General features: G+C 36.9%; 1 protein-coding gene across 1 annotated transcript; it reads right to left on the bottom strand.

Moving 5' to 3' along the window:
* Positions 1-1,823: 1,823 nt before the first annotated feature.
* On the bottom strand, positions 1,824-5,697 carry LOC147604210 (peroxidase P7-like). The gene is made up of 4 exons (XM_086795650.1): positions 5,485-5,697; positions 3,980-4,171; positions 2,920-3,085; positions 1,824-2,221 (listed from the first exon to the last, which is right to left on the bottom strand). The coding sequence occupies exons 1-4, from the start codon at positions 5,695-5,697 to the stop codon at positions 1,824-1,826; spliced, it is 969 nt and encodes a 322-aa protein (XP_086651776.1).
* Between the last annotated feature and the right edge of the window lie 17,734 nt (positions 5,698-23,431).

The following is a 23,431-nucleotide window of genomic DNA, read 5'->3' as shown; positions in this document are numbered from 1 at the left end:
GAGGAAAGATTTTTGCCTGGATACACCATGCAAGAACTGCAGTAAAGAACCTTAGAATAAAAACCTTAGGGCTTTTTTTCTTTCTTTTTATAAAAAAATTGACGACGGTGATGGCGATGGCATTGGCGGCACTAAGAAGGCGACGCCCGGCAGCACCACAGCAACAGCAGCAGCAACAAACGGAACAATGGATGGACGATAGCACGACAGAACGGTAGTGACGGATGGAACGTCGAGGGAAATCCGGCAGTGAAGGATGGATTTTTTTTAAAAACGGACGGCTGCAGCGAGATCTCCACGCTTCTGCACACTCAACCTTGCAGGTAGGCTTCCCCCATAGCTAAGAACAAAAGCCTAAGCTCTGGTACCAAATGGCAAGCCTCCATACAAGGCAACCTAGCTCTATCTCTATGTCCCCTCTGGCACCCCATGCTACACATCAGTGGGGGTCTTTGGCCTACAACCTAGCTCTCTCTCTATGTCCCCTCTGGCACCCCATGCTACACATCAGTGGGGGTCCTTGGCCTACAACATCAGTGGGGGTCTTTGGCCTACAACTGTCACCCACAAGCATTCCTAGTTCACACTTATCAATATAAGTGCTGATGTGTAATAATATGCTGCCATTGGTTTTCCCATGCAATGTCCGCATGTCCCATGCATTGCTAACATGTAAATCCCGTGTATCGGTGTGTACGTGTCCCACTTGTTGCCATATATAAATCCCACGTGTAAGGGTCCTAACATTTGTAGCCAACCATGGTACATTGAGATTGTGATCCCTTTAGAATTGAATCACCATGTATAGTAGATAGAATGGTGCTCTAAACATACCCATCATCTTTCAACAATTCCACAACACTAGACAGAGAGGTGTGATTGGATTCTTCTAAAATAACTGTGGAATTATTAGTGAAAGATCGTGACACTGTGCATATATGCTAGTTTATGTGAAAAATATGGAATCTCTCTAAAGATTATTTTTAAGTGAAGGGTAGCTCTCTGCTAGGGCATGAGACACATGCCTAAATATGTCACAACTCTCAATAGTGTACTTATGTCACCATGCATGCTTATCTAAAGATTATTTTTAAGTGAAGGGTAGCTCTCTGCTAGGGCATGAGACACATACCTAAATATGTCACAACTCTCAATAGTGTACGTATGTCACCATGCATGCTTAATTTTTGTTGGGCGCCTTGCCATTCAAAAAACATATGTTTTCCTTAATAATTATATAAATGAGCTATTTCAATGTATTTTTGGATGTTTAATTGAAAGGTGTGCTCGTTTTTAAAAAATGTTCAAAACAAGAAAAAATGTGCAAAATGCATGTAAAAAAACAAGCATGGCAATGCCACTATGAAACCACATTAGAAAGATTACATGGTTGATGCATTAACCATAGAAAAGAAGCAAAATCTTGAAGTAAAAGACCACAACTAATCATATGCACCTTTGAATAAGCCACTCCTTAGAAACATCATGGCTAATACATTGACATAATGTGATGTACTGAAAGAATATTCCAAAGAAATCTAACTCAAAAATGCACTAAGGTGATCCCTAGGTGAATAATTAAAGGGATCTTTGGTCTAATTCCCCCAAAGCTGTCATACATATGATGCTTATTCTTGTGTAAATGTTCAAAAATGCACTAAGGTGATCTCTAAGTGAATAATTACAGGCATCTTTGGTGTAATTCCCCCAAAACTGTCACACATATGATAACTAATCCTTGTAGAAAGGTTCAAAACACACACACAAAAAAGGTATGTGCAATGGGCACATGGTACAAGACAGGCATGTGAAGAAGTATCTGATCAAGAAGAATTGATTGCAGTGCAAACTCTTCTGATTTCACCTTCGTTTCCAGTGAGGACGCCAATGGAGGTCATTTTAATCATGGAGTTGGCAAAGGCTTGGAAGAACTGGCTGGGAGATGAAGCAAACTGATTCACCAGAGCGCTTGTTGCAGGATGGAGGAACAAGGCTTGGTCTGTCAAGAGCAACCCTCTGTTGGCTTGCAGAGTTCTAAAATATGAGGTGTCAAACCCAAAAGGAGATGAAGGGTCAAATGGCACCACGTTGGCCGGGTTGCCATTTACAGGGCATTGCCCTCTCAGCTGTCGAGCAAATGCTGGATCCAAACTCTGGTCTCTTCCTTGAGTTAATCGGAAGGAGAACTGCCTGCACTTTGAAAACCCAATTGTATGTGCACCTGCATAGCATACATAGCATATACCATCACAATGTGTCCATACCTTTCTCTTTCACATTCCAATTGCATGTGCACCTCCATACCACACTCAATCTTGTCCCCCCGCCGCCGCGCAATACATGTAGTTGCTAGAGCTTTGAAGTCTCAAGCAAAAGGTCTTGAGTTCAAGTCTTGCTTCATATGGTTGGTGCCGATATCGTAAGGAAATGGGGGGAGGAGCCACTCATGGGTGTGCATATATGAGATCTTGTTCAAGCAAGAGGTCTTAAATTCACATCTCACTAGTTCAAGCATGAGATCTTGCGTTCAAATCTCACTACCTTACCCACTCATGAGTGTGTATCAATAAGGGATGTTCAAGCAAGAGGTTTTGGGTTCAAATCTCACTCGAGTCATGTCATGGGTTGCATTTGACCCTCATGTATATGATGTCATGAGTTGTGTTCGACTCTCAAGCACAACATGCCAAGAGTTGCATTCAACTCTCAAGCATACATGGCATACTTGAGATGCAATCCATGACAGGATATACCTGAGAGTCCAACACAACCCATGACATGATATACTTCAGTCAAATGCACCTCATGACATGATCATATACTAGAGTTGCAACCCATGAAATTCCATCTTTGAGATGCAATCCATGGCATGATATACTTGAGTCAAATGCAATGAAAACTCAGTCATGGAGGGCATACCTGTCAATGCAACTAGGTCCTGCACATCAAGGCCTTTTGATTCAAATAGGGAGATAAGTTGGTCACCATTCAAGTTCGACTGCGGTATGTTGATGTTCCCATTAGCTTCTAGAGAAGTCCGACTATCTCTTCTTCCTAAGGCAACTTGCCAAGAAGGTCCACCTAGCTGCAATTTCAAAGGAGGTGGTTGATTTGGTTCATCAGAATCAGTTAACCAAAATGAATCAAAGCCTCGAGTCAAAGCATTCTTTCAGAAATATAAAGTGTGCAACCAGATCAAGATAAAGCCACTGATGATAGATTTTGACACCATCTTGATAATGATCTATAACAGCAATGAAAGCTTGTTGCTTCATGGCCAGAAGACCCTAACATTGGTCTTAGCTAAGGTCTTCATTGATGATGATTGCCATGGGTATATTCACTACACAGGAGTGCCCAGCCACAAGGATACCCTTCTTCTTGAACAAAATCTAGGAAGCTGCAATAAAGGCATATGATCTGAGAGCAGAAGAGCAAAAAGCGACAGATCAGGCAGGATACAGATGTGATTGCTCCACCTTGGATCAGATCTTTATGCGTGGTCTATCAGTGAGAAATGCCGAGCATAGAGGACAGTAATCATATAACTATCTGTATCCCACATCATATTATCCTTGCTGGGTCTCCAGTTGCCTGATGATTTCCTATGAATATACATGTAAAAGAGATCAAGGGCATTGAAGACTGATTTGCCTTACCTTATCTTCCTCTATGGTCATAGAGAAATGATCATTCAAAAAACCATATTTAAAGGCTACTGGCTAAGCACAAGACACATCAGAGACCCATCTCTCTCTCTCTCTCTCTCTCTCTCTCTCTCTCTCAAAATTACAAATGTTTAACTAGAGAAAAGTTGCATTATTTCTCACTTTTTCATGACCTTATAATGATGTGGTTTTTTTGCCTTCAAAAAAATCCACAATTTTCATCATCAAAGTTGATAACAGAAGGGTATAATAACTTACAAATCCACAATTTTCATCATCAAAGTTGATAACAGAAGGGTATAATAACTTACAAATCTCACTGCCTCACGTGTAGCAAGAACTAAAATATCTGCACACGAAACAACGCCTGGGCAAGATGATTCTAGAGCCTGCTTTATCGAATTGATGGTATCAAAAGCTTGTTGAGGTAAGTCATTATCCACATACTCTTTTTCTGCCCTATTTCCTGGAGTTGATGAGATCAAAATGGAACCATCACACCCCTGCAAAATTTGGTTAGACCAAAACAACAATGCTTAAGCAGCATTACTATGATTTCTTTACAAACCTAAAAAGAACTTTGATATGTAAAGGTTAATCAATCCCTCTCACTTGAAAAAATAGAAAATTGAGGTTATTTCCCAAACTTTACAAAGCATGGAGTATGTGCTATGACATCCCCACTCACATCATCAGGGCCCAAGAGTGGGTGCAGGCTCATGCATAAAGAGATGTGCATGCCTTCTTGGACAAATCTTCTTGAATATAACACCATACCGAGTTTCTATCACTTCGAAAGGGCAGGACGAGGGCAAGACTCAGCCATGATGAAGGCCATAGCACATTATCAGGCATACTCTAATGCTTTTCAGCTGAGCCTGTGTAAGACTCATACTTGAAATCCACTAGAGTTGGACAAAAATTGAAGTGAGATGCTTTTGTTGAACTTTTTCTTTCATAATCATATAAAACTAAATTCGTTGAGTATATATCATTGCATCATCATCATAGTTTTTTTTTGTTTTTCGAGCCGGGGTCAGAAATCATCATCATCTAGTCTCACTCAAAGTTTCCTCTTCAAAGTTCTTGCACACTTGAGCTTCATCAGCTAAAACTACTATATCATCACCTAGGTTCTAGGAAGCAATAAAGTACTTTTGTAAGATTGTGGAGTAAAGTATGTTTGTTGAAGTGAAACGATTCTCAAGAGGTATAATTTTCAGCATAATCAGGAGTAGAAGCTGGTATGATCTGACCAGTCCTTCTTACAACTCCCCTATTGAGTTCATGTGATGTCTAGCTTAGATTATAATGACAATTTGGCTCCAGTAATTGTTACAACTGAAGGCTCCATCAGCCCTATATGTCGCTAGAATTGGCGTATACATATACATACCCACTACATAGGCCTCTATCTTCTAAAGTGCTCCCTTCTCATAAACAACTTTTTTGAGTTGAGCTTGTCTTATAATCCCTGGTTAATAAACAAAGGGTGGATTTTAGGCAGGTGGCAATGCTTATGAATAGTAAATAAAAATACCGTGTCTCTATGCTTTCTTTATGAGGGACTAGATCATGGAATGCTTAAGATACATTCTGGGATGTATGTAGGTCATGGAGAATCAATCTGGTGCCTCACCCAATCATTAAAGGAGCTGCATAAACTCTTGTAGTGGGTGTGGTAAGTGATGACTGAAGCAGACAGAAGGCTGTTCAATAGTATACAATTTATGCATGTACTTACACATCCTATGAACATGGTAGTAAAACTTCAATGTATTAGCATCAACCAGACTGGACTTAAGTACTATGCTACCTGAATAAAGCAATCATGGATGATCGTCCTCAATGTTGATGGAGCAACAACATTATCACTTGCTGCCAATGATTGGAAAGTCGATGTCACGATCGAAAGAAGGTTCGGACATGTCGCATCATAGAAGTTTGTAGAGAGCTGGCAATTAGCAAGACTTATGTGGTATAATAGAGTCCCAAGTATGCTGATCACAATCAGGATGTGCTTGGTCATTGTGATAATTCTGGTTTAATAAGACAAATCAAGCAGTTTAGATAAATCTGCATGCATGTTGTACATCAGACATTCCAAAACTGGCACAATCAGGATGTGCTTGGTCATTGTGATAATTCTGGTTTAATAAGACAAATCAAGCAGTTTAGATAAATCTGCATGCATGTTGTACATCAGACATTCCAAAACTGGCCCTTCCTATGTTACTCTATTATGTCAAGGAAACCAATATTAGTTGTAGAATCATGAATTTCGTGAATAGGCTCTCAATCAGAAAAGAACTACAACATTAACGTTAAGAAGATATGTTGCATCAGGAAGTTATTATCATGAAAACTTAAGATATCCCTCTTGATTTAGCATAATGCAGTCAAGGTTGAGAGCTTCGTGCACACTCTGAGTGGGAAAATCAGAAGCTAATCGATTCAATGGTGTAGATAACCAGGCAGGCATAATTATGGAAATGCAGACACTCTTTTATTTTGGAGAGAGAGAGAGAGAGAGAGAGAGTCTAAGTAAAAGCTCTGCCTTGAGGGTATAAGCCTCTGAGTTGGAGCAAAAAAGACAGGCAGCCGAACGCCCACCGCCGTCGAATTGATCGAACTGGAGAAGAAAGACGAAAAGGCCTCAAAATCGCTCCATTTTTTATAACAGTTCTCAAAAGTTGGCAAAACTTTTTGCGTTGCACGCATGCAGCAATGCCTATTTTTATTATGGATTATTTATTATTTTGGCAAAAGTCCGGCGTTGTGCAAATTTAGTCATCTTTGAAGTTGGGTTGGCCCTCATCCTCGTTGTAGTGGGTTCTAATCTACCCTTGTGGCATCTAAATTCTATACCCCCTCGTAAAAAAACTCGGGTATCGCTTATCACTCACCAGAATTAAGAAATGCCGGCTGAGAATTTAAGTAGCCCTTATCTTAAGGAATGGTTTTTCATATATTTAGTTATAAAACCGGCATATTGCAGAGATTTTGAAACAAAAACTGGACAAATTTAAGATTTGTCCTTATTTTGATAGGTTGAAAAATAAGTTTTTTCGAGCGCTGGTGTGGACGACCAAGATTGCTTGGTAGCTCCTTGCTTGTCATCAAACTCACTTACGAGCATGATAGGTGTCATGTATCCATGAAGGGCCTAAGTTTAGTTATACCCTCATCCCCACCACACAATTGTACCCCATCCACACTCTACACAATTCTACCCCGTGAAGGGCATGCATTTAGTTATACCTTCTACACAATCAGAAGGCCATTGTCACAGATATCCATCCGCAATCTACACAATTCTACCCCATCCACACTCTACAAAATCACATTAGGGGGCATTTGAACATATTTTGGGCCTTTTGTTAATAATAGTAATTAGCAACAACGGACCAATAGGAATAGAGGATTGTGCATATTTGGTCTCCTTTGAATATAGGGAGGGAGACTAAGCTATAGGGAGGGGGACTAGGCTTTCAGTACTAATAATTACACTTGTCCCTTTCACGAACGATGCTCTTTCTGCTTCAAATTCTTATTGGAGTAGAAGGTAACGTTGCTCAAAAGAAGGGTCAGGGAGTAGTGAATTTGAATTAAAACCATTGGTTTCATCAAAAGTGGTGTGGGAGTTATGTTGAGGAGAAGATGAGGCTCATCAAGGATTCATTATGATGTGAATGAGAAATGGGAAAGTTGATTACTTGATTTGTTGTTGATTGAAGATCTCAAGGAGGTGGATAGAAAGGACGAGGTTTATCGTAGGTGGGTAGGGGCTCACCAGTTTTGGAGTAGATAAGAGCTGACAATTTGTATTGTCAATTCCAAAAGCTTTTAATTTGTAGACGGGTGATGGTGAAGAAGCACTTGCGGGGTTTATTAGGGGCAAGGGGGTTATGGGGGTGGCAAGATTGGTAATGTAGAGGCCTACACTAGCAAGAGCATTGTGCATGCGTCTTGCAAGTGACTCAATGCATAAACAAAGGGGGAATACAATGAAGAATTAAAAAAACAAGTTTGATTTGATCTTTTTTGTGTGCTTTTAATAATTAGTGAAATAGGTAATTGATGGAAGAGAAAGATATTTTGGTTGTGTGTGTCATGTAGGTGTGAAACACGACAAGGTCAAAACAAAGGATGAGAGGAAATTTATAGAGCTTAATTTGGGTGGAAGAAAAAGAAGATATTGAAAAAATAGTGAAAAAAAATGGTAAAATTTTGTGGACACGAGGGTTTGTGCAAAAGGGGAGGGTGAATTTGATGAGAGTAAGAGAGATCCCACATACAAGGTTTAAAAAGGGGGTGAGGGTATATAAGGAAAAGTGATTCACTACCTTTAGTATTAAGAGATGAGAGTGGAGGGGAGAGTGGGTTTATGCTTACCTTCTCTTCTCTAATTCCTTAAATAATTGATTCACTACCTTTAGTATTAAGAGATGAGAGTGGGTTTATGCTTACCTTCTCTTCTCTCTAATTCCTTAAATAATTGATTGAGCCTTGGGGTATGTGTAACTAGCCTGTCACATGGAGCGCCCTACTTTTACAGTCGGTTGGCACACTTTTTAATGTGTGCATTAGGGCTGCTGCTCCACAGGTTGCACGTTTCCTGAGGTCTGCTGTGCTGTAGGTTTTTATACTCCAAGCAGCTTTTTGTAAGCCTACCTTTGGTACCACTATTGTAAGGAGGGCTATCAAGATGGTAACAACCTCCTACTACAACCAAATGATTACCATCACCATCACTCTCTTCCTTTGTAAGATTAAACACGTAGACTAATAATGGAACATAGCATAAAATACTATGTAGCTTTCATCAATAAATACTATGATTGCCATCACTATCTCTCTCTTTCTTTGTAAGATTAAACACATAGACTAAGCATGGAACATAGCATAAAATACTATGTAGCTTTCATTAACAAATAGACAGTAAAAGAGAGAGAGATACACGACACCATAATGGGTTAAATCTCCCCCACTTTTTTGATGGCTCTCTCCTCAAACAAGTGTATTTATATATATTCAAGAATTGCTTGTATGAGCCATGATCGTACATAACACTTTAGGCCTTCACCATTCCCTTTCTCATAAAAATAGAAAAGCCATTCCCTTTCCCTTTAAGAATAGGAAAGTTGCATGCTTCATGCATGAATTCAATTATTGACCTCATATTTACTAGGCTAAGGTATTGCATGAGTCAAATAAATTGACTACACTAAGAGAGTCTAAATAAATTAAATAAATGTTACAGGACCAAGGTACATGGAAAATTGATTAATCCACAAATTCATAAATAACAAAAATAAGCCATAGATACCATAGCATAACTCGAGCATTAAATTAAAGAACCCAAGATTGGTGCAATCTCCCCTCCCATGTGTATAGCTCCATTTCCAAGACATGAGCATATTGAGAATTATATTCAATAAATAGCCCAAGGAGCTATTAATAGTTGTGCGTACAAAATTGGGCTTGCTTTTTCACTTTTACAAAAATAGCTCAAACACTAGAGCTTGTTCAGGCACTAAGTGTAAATAATCAAAACTCTTCTAAAATATGTGCTAGCAATATAGCAACTCCACACATAAGTGTGCATAAATAATATGTACAATATCACGTGGCCAACAAAATAATATGAAATAATAATATTCCGAGATTACATAGACAAGATCCTCCATGTGCGATATGCACACTGCTCTCATCACCTATCTCACAAACATAAACACATTAGTTGTTTCAATTAATTGCCCTTCTCTACCAATATGAAACATTGATAGGCACAAACACAACATACACTTACCACTTGTTTCACTACGATGAGAGTATCATTATACACATCATCTAGCATGGTGTGTATTGCCACTTATTACACTTTCAATTAGCATGGCACATCAATTGCATAAACCACTTGTTACGCTTTAATCGTGTGCAGTTATCTAACATTTACTACTTGCTTCACTTGACCACAATACAATTGTCAAGCATGGCACTACTTCTTACACCTCAACAACATACACCCATCAAGTATGGTATCAAGCTATGCCAATAACACTAGGTAACTAGTATTTAATGTGGGATCACCCACGATACCAATTCACTAGCATGACACATTAGTGTTCGGGTGTCCCGGTACAACTAAAAGGTGGACATTATGTAATATCCCTCCTTCTTGGATAAGCAGTTGACCTCAGTTGTGTGTTTGCTTATTGCGAGCAAAGGAGATCAATTGTTGTATGATATAAAAATTCAAGTATCTTTTCTAATTATAATAAAAGACATTGTATTAAGGACTTCTATGTGTAATAAATTCTAGTATCCCATACCACCAGAAATTATCCCACACAGATCTAGAGATAAGTATGCATTGGAATCCTTCACACAGGGTTAATGTTGTGTTCCATACCATAAGACTAATACATAGTGAAAAATTCGTAAATTATAGTTCAAGATGGAAGGGCCAGTTTCTTCAAGAAGTTCTACTTTTGATGCATAAAAACTCTCCTTGCAAAAAGTGTTAAATAATCAAATGAAATAAATATGTTACCTCAAGAGTCGGAGTAGCTGTCGTGGTAGTCTTGTTCTTCATCATCGTATCGATCATATTGAGTCCTAGTGAAATAAACTTTGAGTTCCGTGGATAATTTGATGCGATATGTCTAATTTCGTTACACCTGTAACACTTCTTTGAATCATGTTTATTAGCTTGTTGTGAATCATCTATCTTAGTGTTAATACATATGTTATGGTCATTAAGAGATGTATCAATTGATTTCAGAGAGGGTTTAGGCTTAAAAAATATTGATGTCGAGGTTTGGTGAGCCATTGGTTTCTTAGAAAAACCATTTTTCTTTTCACAATTTAAGACTAATGAAATAGCTAAGCTAAGAGAATGCGGTCAAAACATATTTACCTCTGATCGAATTGTAGGTTTCAAACTTGCTATCCTTGGTGCGAACCTTCTCGATTACTTGCATTTGTAATAAAGTTTGCCAAAACCTATCCACATAAGATGATATATTCTCTTTGTCAGGCTATCTGAATATAGACCATCTTTGTCGAGCTTTAGCTTTATATTGTGAAGGTATGTATATATATATGTATATATGTATATGTATATGTATATGTATATGTATATATATATGTATATATATGTATGTACATATATACATACATATATATATATATATATATATATATATATATATATATATATATATATATATATATATGTATATGTATACATATATACATGTATATATATATATATATATATATATATATATATATATATATATATATACATACATACATATATATACACACACACACACACACACACACACATATACATAAATACATATATATAAGTGGCATCACTAAAAAAATTTACAAGGAAATTTTTTCACTCTCATTAATTATGTTGAAAAAAAAAGAATCTTCTCACCTAATGTTACTGGGAAGACCTTGGCTTAGACTCACAAAGGTAGTTTATGGTCCTAGGATAAGGACCAATAATTTTTCTTATTACCAAGCATCTTCCAATATAAGTTCACAAGGTATAGTATGTGGCCTAGAAGAATGGAAAAAAGGCATGGAATATGAATAATGGGAAGGATGGTGCACCGACTCGTGATCAGTTCATATGGGATGGTAGAACAATGGTTAGGGTGGATCCAAAGTGGGACCCTATACTTGACATTCCTTTAACACGAGTCCATCCTTGTACACCACATTCCGTTTGTAGAATTGTGGAAAAATTGGTTTATGAATATATATGTTTTGCATTTAAGATGCAACCAACATCAGAGGCCCAAGCAGTGTGTTAAGGGAGTGGAGGAGGTTTTTTCATGCATGGTTCTACACAAAGGGAAAGTGGAGGAGGTTTTTTCATGCATGGTTCTACACAAAGGGAAAGTGGAAATCAAGAAAGATGAGAAGAGGTTAGGTGCAAGTGGAAATGTGCCATGCAAACCAAGTAGTGGTGAAGCCAAGGCTAGAAAATTTTTGTCACCACCAAGGAACCATGAAGGCCATTTATTAGTTCTTCAACCATGGAAGTATAAGGCATGGAGGAAGTTACACATGGTTGTCCCAGATAATGGTGAGACTAGAATTGCAAAGGCTAATGTATGGATTGCCTTTGATAAGGTTGCTACACTTCTACAAAAAATAACATTCAACGAAGGAGATACCAACAACTTTAAAGAAGCTATGACTACGTTTTACAAGTATATGGTGGAAGCATGGACACCAAGTAGCATAACACATTATATGGTAAGATCCCCAATTTTGCATGTTCCGGTTTAGGATTTAAGTTTAGGGATGTAGAGTTTAGGATATAGGATTTAGGGTTTAGGGTTTAAGCTTTAGGGTTTACAGTATGGGCTTTGGGGTTTATGATTTAGAGCTTTGGGCTTCAAGGTTTAAGGTTCAAACTTTAGGGTTAGAAGTGTGCAAGTTAGGGTTTAGGATTTGTGCATTAGGGTTTGGGCTTAGGGTTTGGATTTAGGATTTAGGCATTAGGGTTTGGGCTTTAGGGTTTTGAGTTTAGGATTAAGGGACTAGGAATTAGGGCTTAGGATTTGGGCTCTAGGATCTATGATTTATGGTTTATTGTTCAAGGTTTATGGTTTGGACTTTAGAGATTAGGATGGGGCTTTCGGGTCTAGGGTTTAGAATCCATGATTTAAGATTTATGGCTTGTGGTTTATGGTTTATGGTTTAGGGTTTAAAGTTTAGGATTTGGTTTTAGGGTTTAGGGTTTAGTGTTTCAAATTTAGGGTTAAAGGTTTATGGTTTAGAATTTTGGCTTTAAGGTTTAGGGTTTAAAGCTTAGGAATTTGGGGTCTATGGTTTGGGGTTTATGATTTTGGGTTTTGGGTTTTGGGTTTATGAGTAGGGCTTTTGGTTTTTGGGTTTGGGATTAGGGTTTGGGTTTAGGATTTGGGCCTTAGGGCTTGGGCTTTAGGGTTTTGAGTTTGGGATTAAGGGATTAGGGATCAGGGATCAGGGTTTAGAATTTGGGCTCTAGGATCTATGATTTATGATTTATTCTTTAAGATTTATGGTTTGGACTTTAGAGATTAGGGTGGGGCTTTAAGGTCTAGGGTTTAGGATTTAGGGTTTGGAATTCATGATTTAAGGTTTATGGCTTATGGCTTATGGCTTATGGTTTATGGTTTAGGATTTTGGCTTTAGGGTTTAGGGTTTATGGTTTAGTGAGGGTTGAAGGTTTACGTTTTAGAATTTTGGATTTCAAGTTTAGGGTTTAGAGTTTAGTGAGGGCTGAAGGTTTACGATTTAGAATTTTGGCTTTCAGGTTTAGGGTTTAGAGCTTAGGATTTCGGGTCTATGGTTTGGGGTTTTGGATTTTGGGTTTTGGATTTTGGGTTTATAATTAGGGTTTTAGGTTTTGGTTTTAGGGTTTACGGTTTAAATTATAGAGTTTAGGGTATAAGGTTTTGGATTTAGGGTTTAGGGTTTGTGATCGTTAAGAAGAACATAAAATTGAAATTTTTGGCGGTTCTTATTGAAAATAAGCAATGTACATATGCTATTGTCAATTTTATTCCAGCACATTTTGGAGGCTCATGGCCCCTACTTTGCAAATCATGGAAGCTTAGCTATCTGGTCAACCCAAGGCATGGATCACTCACATTGGCAAGCTCGTTATGGATTTCAGAAGGCTGCCTTGCATGGTGGTGGTGGAATCCATGAAGTCATTAAGACAATTACTCATGTGGTGGTATAGGAGGATTACATTTAGGATAGAGGAGAAAGAAGCCAAAGTGGATAGAACACATTGAATTCATAGGGCTTAATGCTTTGGATATTGAAATTTATAAATACTTGAATAAAATTTTGATTCGTTTTAATTTATGCTTCTCTATCTATATTCATCACCTCCCAAGGATACTTTCAAACTTTCAAACTTTTAGACATTAAAAACATGGCTAGTAAACCCCTTGAAGGAACAAGGTCTAGGGGGGTCGCTGTTACAGGTATATATTTTAACATATTTTTTGTACGATTATTTGCACCCAATCTGGTTTACTGTGTGGTATTCTCTATCCTTTACCTTTGATGGTGATGTTATTCTAATTCTTTCACCTTATGTTATCCTAAATTATTTATTCATCAATTTCAATTCAAGTCTTTGTTTTAATTTTGATATATTTTATGAGTTTTAATTATTTCTTCAAGAAGTACAAAAAGGGTCCCGTGACACCGGCAAGCCCCTTGGTTGAAAAGGGGTCTAGGGGACCGATAGGCCCCTCAATGGTTAGGTTTGGGGTACACCATAGACCCCCGATACATAGACGGTATGTCCCGCATGATAAATTTCACACTTTCACGATGCCATTAACTATTATGGGAATATATTTTAAGCCCTCTTAAAGATATTATTTTACTCTCTTAGATAATTCGGGGATGCTTGGATTATCTTTGCGTCAAGCCAAATCATGTTAATATCATGGGTGATGCCATTATAAATATTAATATGTTTGGTGTATATTGACGTTTGGTTGGGGCCTCCAATGTTTGTCACAATTTGGTTTGTATGGAAAAGTGATTCCTAGGTTACTTACCCCTAGCAAACATGTGTGTGGTTATGGTTTGTATACTTATGAAATATTTGTTTACCAATTTATTGTTGGTTATTTTATAGGTGAAGAGGATTCCAAAGATTTAGGAGAATTTGCATCATTCAAATAAACAATTATTACAATCATATCTCATGGATTGTGTGGTGGTAATAAACACCATAATAATAAGTCTAAATCTAAGGATACTATTAGGTTGAGAAGGGGAAAAGAAATCATTTGATATTGCTACATGGTTTAGTCAAAGTCATACTCAGAAATAAACTTATCTCTTACACATGTATCTTCAATGTCTTCAATGATCTAACCAAATTCATTGTGTCTGCTAAAATTCCACCATGCATGTGACATTGGTAATAAAGTGATAACATTAACTTTGTAGGTACAAGCATAGCTTATAGAAAATTAAGCAATATGGGATGAAGTGATGTTACACTACAATATAGATAATTACAATGCATCTAATCAAACTCATAGTTTGCAAACAACTAATCACCTCTAGAAATCTATTCTATAGTTTCAATACATATGTGACCATATTCGATATTATTTACAATGGTACCTATTTTAGAACTATGGGGCAAGAGTGTAGCAGACATTTGGTCTTATATCTGTATTTCTACAACTATTAATATATCCTGCCACATTGCCATCTTATACATCACCAACAATGTACACCATATCTTTATTACAAGAGATATTTGGGTCCTCTTGAATTGAGTAGTTTTTAAAATCTACACATCTCGTTCCAATCTTTGTGTAAGTACTTGCTACCTCCGTAATGTAGGATTGTAGTATGTCTTTGAATATGAGCATGCCGTTAATATGAGCATGCCCAAATAGTCCTAGGCCAATGCCAGGAATGGTTGAGATATTCACTTGGGAAATCACATTTCCAATCTTAAAAAATCGATCAATTGGGATAAGGAACTTTGGTGTATGAAGAGGATCATCTTCCATCATGTATTTACTCAAGCACGCTTAAAGAATTGACTTGTAATTCTCCATATCTACATGAAAGGATAAAGATATTGTTAGACTTGAAACTATGATAATTAAGTTCCATAAAAAAATTGCCACTGTTCAAAAATAAATCTTCTTATTTGTACCTTCAAAAATTAGATGAAACCATATGTTTTTTGGAGGTGCTTTAAGAAGTCCTTAGTGACATGTGGCTTGATCGTGTTACCTTTGTATCCTAGTTTTTGAGCAAGTAGCATATATAGCTTCCATACCCCTCATCTTAACTATGTATGGAGCTTTTGACCTTAAATTTTTAATTTGTGAAGAACTATGTTGAATGCTACCAGTGTGGACATTTCTCGTTTTAGAGCTTACACCTTATGACTCTCTATTATCAACTTTATCATTCTCGTTTAGGGGACCTACTATAGGAAGTCTTCTTGTGTTGAACCTCATATTTGACCATTGTTTATTTTTATCCTTCCATTTATACATCACATCTTTTGACCAAAGAGTACAAATCATGACCCTCACACACAGGCCATTCTCCATACTGACTAGAGTATATCAAATTATATACATCCTTCCATAGGTATAGCATCCCTCTTGGCTCCAAATCACAAACAAAGGGAGTGTTTCTATTGCATGATTTTGCAAAGCTTTCCAATTAAATTTTAGCCATTTGGGGTTGTGTCCCAGCATGACCTCAATCTAAACTATTCAACCCAAGAGATATTTTCAAACTTAACTTTGAGCCTCATCCTATCATTATAAAATAAGAATCATTATAACGTTTATGACATCTCTAGAGAATAACTAGATAGTAAGATACCAAGATATTGCAAATTGTTTGTAAACCATTTTCTGGAAAGGAAATGAATGTTTGGAGGTCAAAGTTTAGGACTTTACAAGTAAACCATTTTCTGGAAAGCAAATGAATGTTTGGAGGTCAAAGTTTAGGACTTTACAAGTAAATATTGAATAAAAGGAACATAATACATTCACTTTAATAAATTTCCTATATAGAACAACGTTTGAAGAGTCAATGAACATTTGTAAGTTCAAAATGCTCACTGACTGTTCTACCCTTGATCAATAGACACATTAAGGATGAGACACAAAGATTTTGCTATACATTAGTTCAAATTTGGGATTTCCCATGAAAAGGACAAATTATTGTTCAAAGTTAAAACCTCTAGTTTTTACATGTAATGATCTACATAGATTAACCATCATTATTGGATTTTATACATTCGTACTCATCAATCACTATAGTCCCTAATGTCTATTGCATATCCATGTTTGTCACATATGATTTAAACAATAGTTTATCTCTAGCTCTCTCAAAAGAATATAAGCTTCCTAATGGTCTGGATTGTCAAACTTCACAAAGTAGGTCCTCACATGCAGACCTTGTTCTTTACATGGTTGTCCTCCACCATTCACTTGATTATTACAAATTAATTCAGTCTCTACCAAAATTTGAATTGGTCCATCTACAAATATGTATTTTATAGATCCCATCAATGTCTTTTATAATGTGTCTTGATAATATTAATGAAACAACAACAATCCACACACCTTGCACATCTAGTAGTTCATTTGTTTTCTCTCTCCCCACATGATTGTTTTTCATTTTAACAAATTCATTTCCAACTTTTAAAACAAAAAGAGAAAGTTGTTTATCTACCAAGGCACTACCACTTGGTGTTAATCCATAGAATATAAAATCAACATTAGAAATATGCAATAGAATGAATAGGCACTAAAACTTTTATATTGATCATGCTAGAAGTATTTTGACTAGTTGACAAAAAAGAGTCATCCTCATTAAAACTAGAATAGGTAGTCACACAAAAGGGAAATAAATTGCTAACACACTCAATATTGAAAATTCACAAAGGAGCATGCTTGAGCTTTAACCTCATCAATTTTAATATTGACTACGAGGATAGTCAACAATGAACTTAATTGCAAAATGTGGCCATTGTACTTTGATCTAGAAGTAACTACTCTTAAGAGATATACATGTTTGAATAAGATATGCTCATCATGCTAGAAATACATGAGATCCAAATATCATTTTTCTAGGATCCTTTTTGAGTCTTCATCTAAAAAGGTATTGTTAGTACACCCCTTCATAGATATTCCCTTTATGGAAGACCATTATTTGCTAAGCACATTTAATACCTTTTGGTGTTGATGCTATAGTATCAACTTTCTTATCTTCTAGGTGATCATGACTTCCTTCATCTACTTCCTCCTTAGCATGGGAAGCTAACTCTACATAAACCATTTCTTCATCTCGCCACCTACAAAACAACATAAGCAAAATTAACTTGGATACTAACTTAAATACACAACCTTGATAAACATGCATATAAGTACCTCTAACTTTTGTCTTGGCATCTCCTCTTTACAATAAATTGCTAGCACACTTAATATTGGAAATTCACAAAGGAAATAAATTGCTAACACACTCAATATTGGAAATTCACAAAAAGGGAAATAAATTGCTACTAACACACTCAATATTGAAAATTCACAAAGGAGCATGCTTGAGCTTTAGACTTATCAATTTTGATATTGACTATGAGGATAGTCAACAATGAGCTTAATTACAAAATGTGCCCATTGTACTTTGATCTATAAGTAACTACTCTTAAGAGATATACATGTTTGAATGAGATATGCTCATCATGCTAGAAATACATGAGATCCAAATATCATTTTTCTAGGATCCTTTTTGAGTCTTCATCTAAAAAGGTATTGTTAGTACACCCCTTCATAGATATTCCCTTTATGGAAGACCATTGTTTGCTAAGCACATTTAATACCTTTTGGTGGTTATGCTATAGTATCAACTTTCTTATCTTCTAGGCGATCATGACTTCCTTCATCTACTTCCTCCTTAGCATGGGAAGCTAACTCTACATAAACCATTTCTCCATCGCCACCTACAAAACAACATAAGCAACATTAACTTAGATACTAACTTAAATACACAACCTTGATAAACATGCATATAAGTACCTCTAACTTTTGTTTTGGCATCTCCTCTTTGCAATAAATTGCTAACACACTTAATATTGGAAATTCACAAAGGAAATAAATTGCCAACACACTCAATATTGGAAATTCACAAAAGGAAAATAAATTGCTAGCATACTCAATATTGGAAATTCACAAAAGGAAAATAAATTGCTAACATACTCAATATTGGAAAATCACAAAGGAGCATGCTTGAGCTTTAAACTCATCAATTTTGATATTGACTATGAGGATAGTCAACAATGAGCTTAATTGCAAAATGTGCCCATTGGACTTTGATCTAAGCTCAATCATGCTAGAAATACATGAGATCCAAATATCATTTTTCTAGGATCCTTTTTTGAGTCTTCATCTAAAAAGGTATTGTTAGTACACCCCTTCATAGATATTCCCTTTATGGAAGACCATTGTTTGCTAAGCACATTTAATACCTTTTGGTGTTGATGCTATAGTATCAACTTTCTTATCTTCTAGGTGATCATGACTTCATCTACTTGCTCCTTAGCATGGGAAGTTGACTCTACATAAACCATTTCTTCATCGCCACACCTATAAAAAAACATAAGCAACATTAACTTGGATACTAACTTAAATACGCAACCTTGATAAACATGCATATAAGTACCTCTAACTTTCGTTTTGGCATCTCCTCTTTGCAATGACTCTCCTTCATCTTCATCTTGGGGTTGATCAATATCCTCATTACCATCTTCTTCTTGATAGTCAAACATTAAATCATCGTCCCCTAATGTACCTATACCTGCAATGTCTACCTCATTAAGGTCAAGGGCCTCTATTTTCTCTTCAATTTTCCTAACTTTTACACACCACTCAGTTAGAGAGGCATCTTGCTCCACCAAATTGGAGCATGTCATCTCCAATGATCTTGTCTTAGCATTGTACATATTGATGGCAATACATTTTCTTTTTGTAAGGAGGAATACCACAATCACAACTCCTCCAATCAATACGTCAATGAAATATTTGTGCCCTATGCAAAATACCATGATGAGAGATCTGATGAACTCTTGATTTTGATATCACAACTAAATTCGACCTTCTTCTCCTCTTGTTGGCTTGAGGATGGACTCCATGAAATGTGCACTTTCTAAGCTTGGTTGCAAACCTTTCCAATGCTTTCAAAGGTGTCTACCTTGCTTATGAAAAGTGCCATAACTAAAACTCCAAGAGTCCCACTTGTCCAAGAGTTGGGGTTGCTTGAGTCATAGCTTCATACCTCTCAAAATGGAACTTTGAGACCACTTTTCTCAAAGCTTCTAGAAGGGTTACAATGTGCACAAAGTCTATAGATACAACAAGCACATATTATAGGTTTGCATTAAGGTCATTCAACCCTTCAATAAGAACTTTGAAAAAGTCTGCAATCCAAAATGGTGAGGCCTTATTCTGAAGGTGGACATCCAATACTGCAAGACCAAAAGCAATATGATGTTATCTGTCTTCTCTCCGGCATTTTGAATCACACTAAAAGTGATGCAAGGAGTACCTTCTTCACTGTAATCTTCCACACTACACTTGCACGATCACCATATCTTCATAGTCTTCATCACCTTTTGTTAAGTAAGTATAGATGAACGTCACCTTTGTACTCAGTTTTATGGTTGTAAGTGTCAAAGAACCACTTGAGACCTTCTTTATTTCCCACCATGTCATACTTCTTTCCAATATTGAGGGGTGGAGGATTGTATTTGGGTTTGTTTTCAAGAGTCTTGAGCACTCTCTAAGCAAAAGGTCTTATGTTGTGACTCCATGTCTACACTTCAAAACAATTTCAAAAGATAAATAACAACATGAGGACTCCATGAATAGTAAATATTTAGAGTATCATTATGAAAATAACAAATGTATATACTTGAAGCTATTTATGTATGAATATCATTGGTTCAAACTCAAGTTTGAGCCAATGACTAAGTGTCTTGAAGCTCAAAATGATTTTTGAGACTTTCTTACTATATAGAAACATGGAGTAAATGTTTATAGAGGCTCAAAATCAAGTTTGAGCCACTATAAGGCTATTTATGTTTTTAAGGCCATGTCTCTTGACCCTAGATATTCCTCTTCTAAAGTGATTAAGAGAATGGACAAGTGTCTTGAAGCTCACACTTGAGGTTGAGCTTGTATTAGTGTATTTTGTGTGTAGGGCTCAAAATTAACTTTGAGCCTCAATGGTTGAGCAAACAGACAAGTGTTCTGAGGCTCAAACTTGAGATTTAGCCTCTCCTAAAACATTTGCCCCTCTCTTGAATTGGTTGAGAGAATGGAAAAGTGTCTTGAGGCTGAGCTTAATAATGTATTAGTGTTATCTTTCTTGAGGCTCTGTCTCAAGTTTCATGAGACTCAAACTTGAGTTTGAGTCTATATTAATGTATAGTGTGTAGGATTGAAACACTTCTTGTTTGAGCCTCAACAGTTGAGAGGATAGACAAGTGTCCAGAGTTTGAGCCTCTTTTAAAAAGTTTGAGACTCTCTTAAAATGGTTGAGAGTGGACAAGTTTGAGCCTTTTTAGTGTATTTGTGTGTGTAGAGCTTAAACTCAAGTTTGATTCCTCAATGGCCGAGAGTGGACAAGTTTCATGAGGCTCAAACTTGAGTTTGAGCCTATATTAGTGTATTTGTTTATGAGCCTCAAACTTAAGTTTGAGGATGTATTAGTGTATTTTTGTGTTTCAACCTATATAAGTGTATTTGTGTGTTATGTAGGGTTCAAACTAAAATTTGAGCCTCAATGGTTAAGAGAGCCTGTCTTGAGGTTCAAACTTAAGTTTGAGCCTCTCCTCAAATCGTTGAGAGAAAGGTCAAATATCATGAGGCTCAAACTTCAGTTTGTGCCTATGTAGATGGGTTAAGGGGATTTATAAGTATTGTTGGAGTTTATCCCATATGTAAGTGGGATTGTGGGTGAAGGAGAGTCCTAATATATATATATATGACCCCTATTTTGAATTGAAATGGAAAATCTCATGGTTTTGGGTTTCTTCACTCTCTCTTGTTCATGATGTAGTGTTTAGGGTGATTAGCAATTCGCCAAATTCCATCTTCAAGCTACCTCCTCTTTTTAGAAGCTTCTCAACTCATCCGTTTGCTCACAATTGCGACCTGTGCTAACATTCCAAAGCTTGGCACAACCCTAAACCACCCAAGGTCCCAAAAAGACCCTTTAATTTGTGGCCACCCAAGGTCCCAAAAAGACCCTTTAATTTGTGGCCACTTGTGGTTGTTGTCTTTGTGGCCACCTACAAAATAGAGTGTGTGACCATTCCAGACATTGTCCCTCACCACCAACCATCCTAGAAGGGGACCCCAGTGCCATCATCTTTGACGACCACCACCAGCCCGCCTCCACTATAGGCCCCTCATTGTTGCCACGATATCGCCATCTAGCCCAGTTGGCCCACCATGGTTGTGCTGTATAACTCACTACCCATGCTTTACCCATTGCCTACTCCTCCGTCTGGCAAATCCTAGTAAAGTTACAGCAGCCGTGAGTGCACATCTCGAGGCCATCATCACAACAAGCGCATCATTAAGAGCAGTAATTTGTAAAGAACAAATATGCATGGTCATTCGTCTTGTCAAGCATACACTAGGGGAAATTCGGGCTCCAAATGGGCCCTTTTAGAGCCCATTAAAATAATATAAAGCTAGCCAATGAGAGTGCTTGGATTCTAGATCCATGTAACATGGATCTTTTTTGTCAGAGTGGTCCCAAAAATTTTGAGATCAAAAAAGAGGAATAAAATATATTGGCATAAAACTCAAAAATAGAAGAATATCGGGCCTGAATACCACCTACCAAAATGTATGTCAAGAGGCCAGACTGATTGAAAGCTAGTCTAATTGAAGTCTTTCTCCACAATTTTAACTTAATTCTCTTCGTTTCCTGCCTCTCTTACAGTGTCACTTATTTCCACTATATCTGCTTCCTCTCTTCTTCTTCTTCTTCTATGTTTTGGCTAATGCAAATGATAATGTTGGTAGACTGGAGTCTATCCCACTACCACCACTGTCTAGCCAAGAATGGGTTTGTTCTGTACAGACATCCTTGTAGCATAAAAGAATAAGATAAGAACAAATATGCATGCAGCAATGAAACCATCAACAGGTTCTAAGGACGTCCATTTGAGTTGGTTTATACCATTTAACGCTTTTGCACAAATGTTTGCATCATGTGAGGGTGTCAAGAAAGCAAAGTTAACATATCAAGTGAGGTTCCCTGATAATTATTGGATGAACCAATTTTTGGGAGAGGGATGGGATTTAAAGAGGACCTCTGTAGAAGATGCCATTAAATGTAAAGTAACAATACCAGATGTTACATTCAGGTGAAATCAAAACATAAAAGTTTGTTTGTGTTTGTAGCAAATTTTGTTAAACTGACATCCGTTACTTTTAAGCATTGATTGTTTTTATGACCACGTATTTCATTGAGAGGCAAACATTATGCATGCGATTTTGTTACAGAAGATGGCAACTATGAGAGGCGTCTGGAAAATCTTGGATCAAGACATGCGTGATGGAACACAATCTTCCATGCTCGATGTTGTCATCCAATTACAAGGTCGAGACCCGTTAGTGGTCAATCTAGAAAGCCATTGGCCATTGGCCTTTCTTCGACAAAAGATCCAATTGATGTGTAGTGATGTCCTAAGGGATTTCTATTTTAAGTTAGATGGTAGGAAAATCAAAAGCACGAATGAAGCTTCCAAAACCTGCACTGTTTTTGTATCGAACCACATATCCTAGAGGTTGTGGAAACCTTGAGATTGTAAACTTTCCATCTATAATAAAATTTCAAGAGTTATCTTTAGTCTACATGATGTTGTATAAATGTTACTTCTTTTTGCATTTTTTTCTTTCTATGGCAACCACACATCTTGGGCATCCCTGCTCCTCTACCTTGAAAATGTCTAGATTTCAACATTAAGCCATAATAGGCTATTATTTACATATGTTACTTTGAATTCCACATAATATAAGCCCATATTAGTGCAATATAAACCTTGTATAGTGTAAGTTAGTACAACGCGATATAAGGCCTCTCCTCGCGTCAGTGTCCAATGTAAATCACGTTGTAGTGACTTGCAATATACAAAGTCTTTTTTAGCTCGAATA

Source organism: Cibotium barometz, chromosome 62 (genome assembly GCF_041138505.1).
Source record: "Cibotium barometz isolate CiBa-2024 chromosome 62, ASM4113850v1, whole genome shotgun sequence".
NCBI lineage: Eukaryota > Viridiplantae > Streptophyta > Polypodiopsida > Cyatheales > Cibotiaceae > Cibotium > Cibotium barometz.
The sequence above is the reverse complement of the archived record's forward strand: the minus strand, read 5'-3'. Positions and strand labels throughout refer to the sequence as shown.

Excerpts from the sequence above, each read along its gene's own strand:
- LOC147604210 (XM_086795650.1), bottom strand. The coding sequence starts at position 5,697 with ATGACCAAGCACATCCTGATTGTGATCAGCATACTTGGGACTCTATTA. Across the intron at positions 4,172-5,484 it reads TCCATGATTGCTTTATTCAG|GGGTGTGATGGTTCCATTTT; the intron begins GTAGCATAGTAC and ends CAAATTTTGCAG. Across the intron at positions 2,222-2,919 it reads GGACCTAGTTGCATTGACAG|GTGCACATACAATTGGGTTT; the intron begins GTATGCCCTCCA and ends TATGCTATGCAG.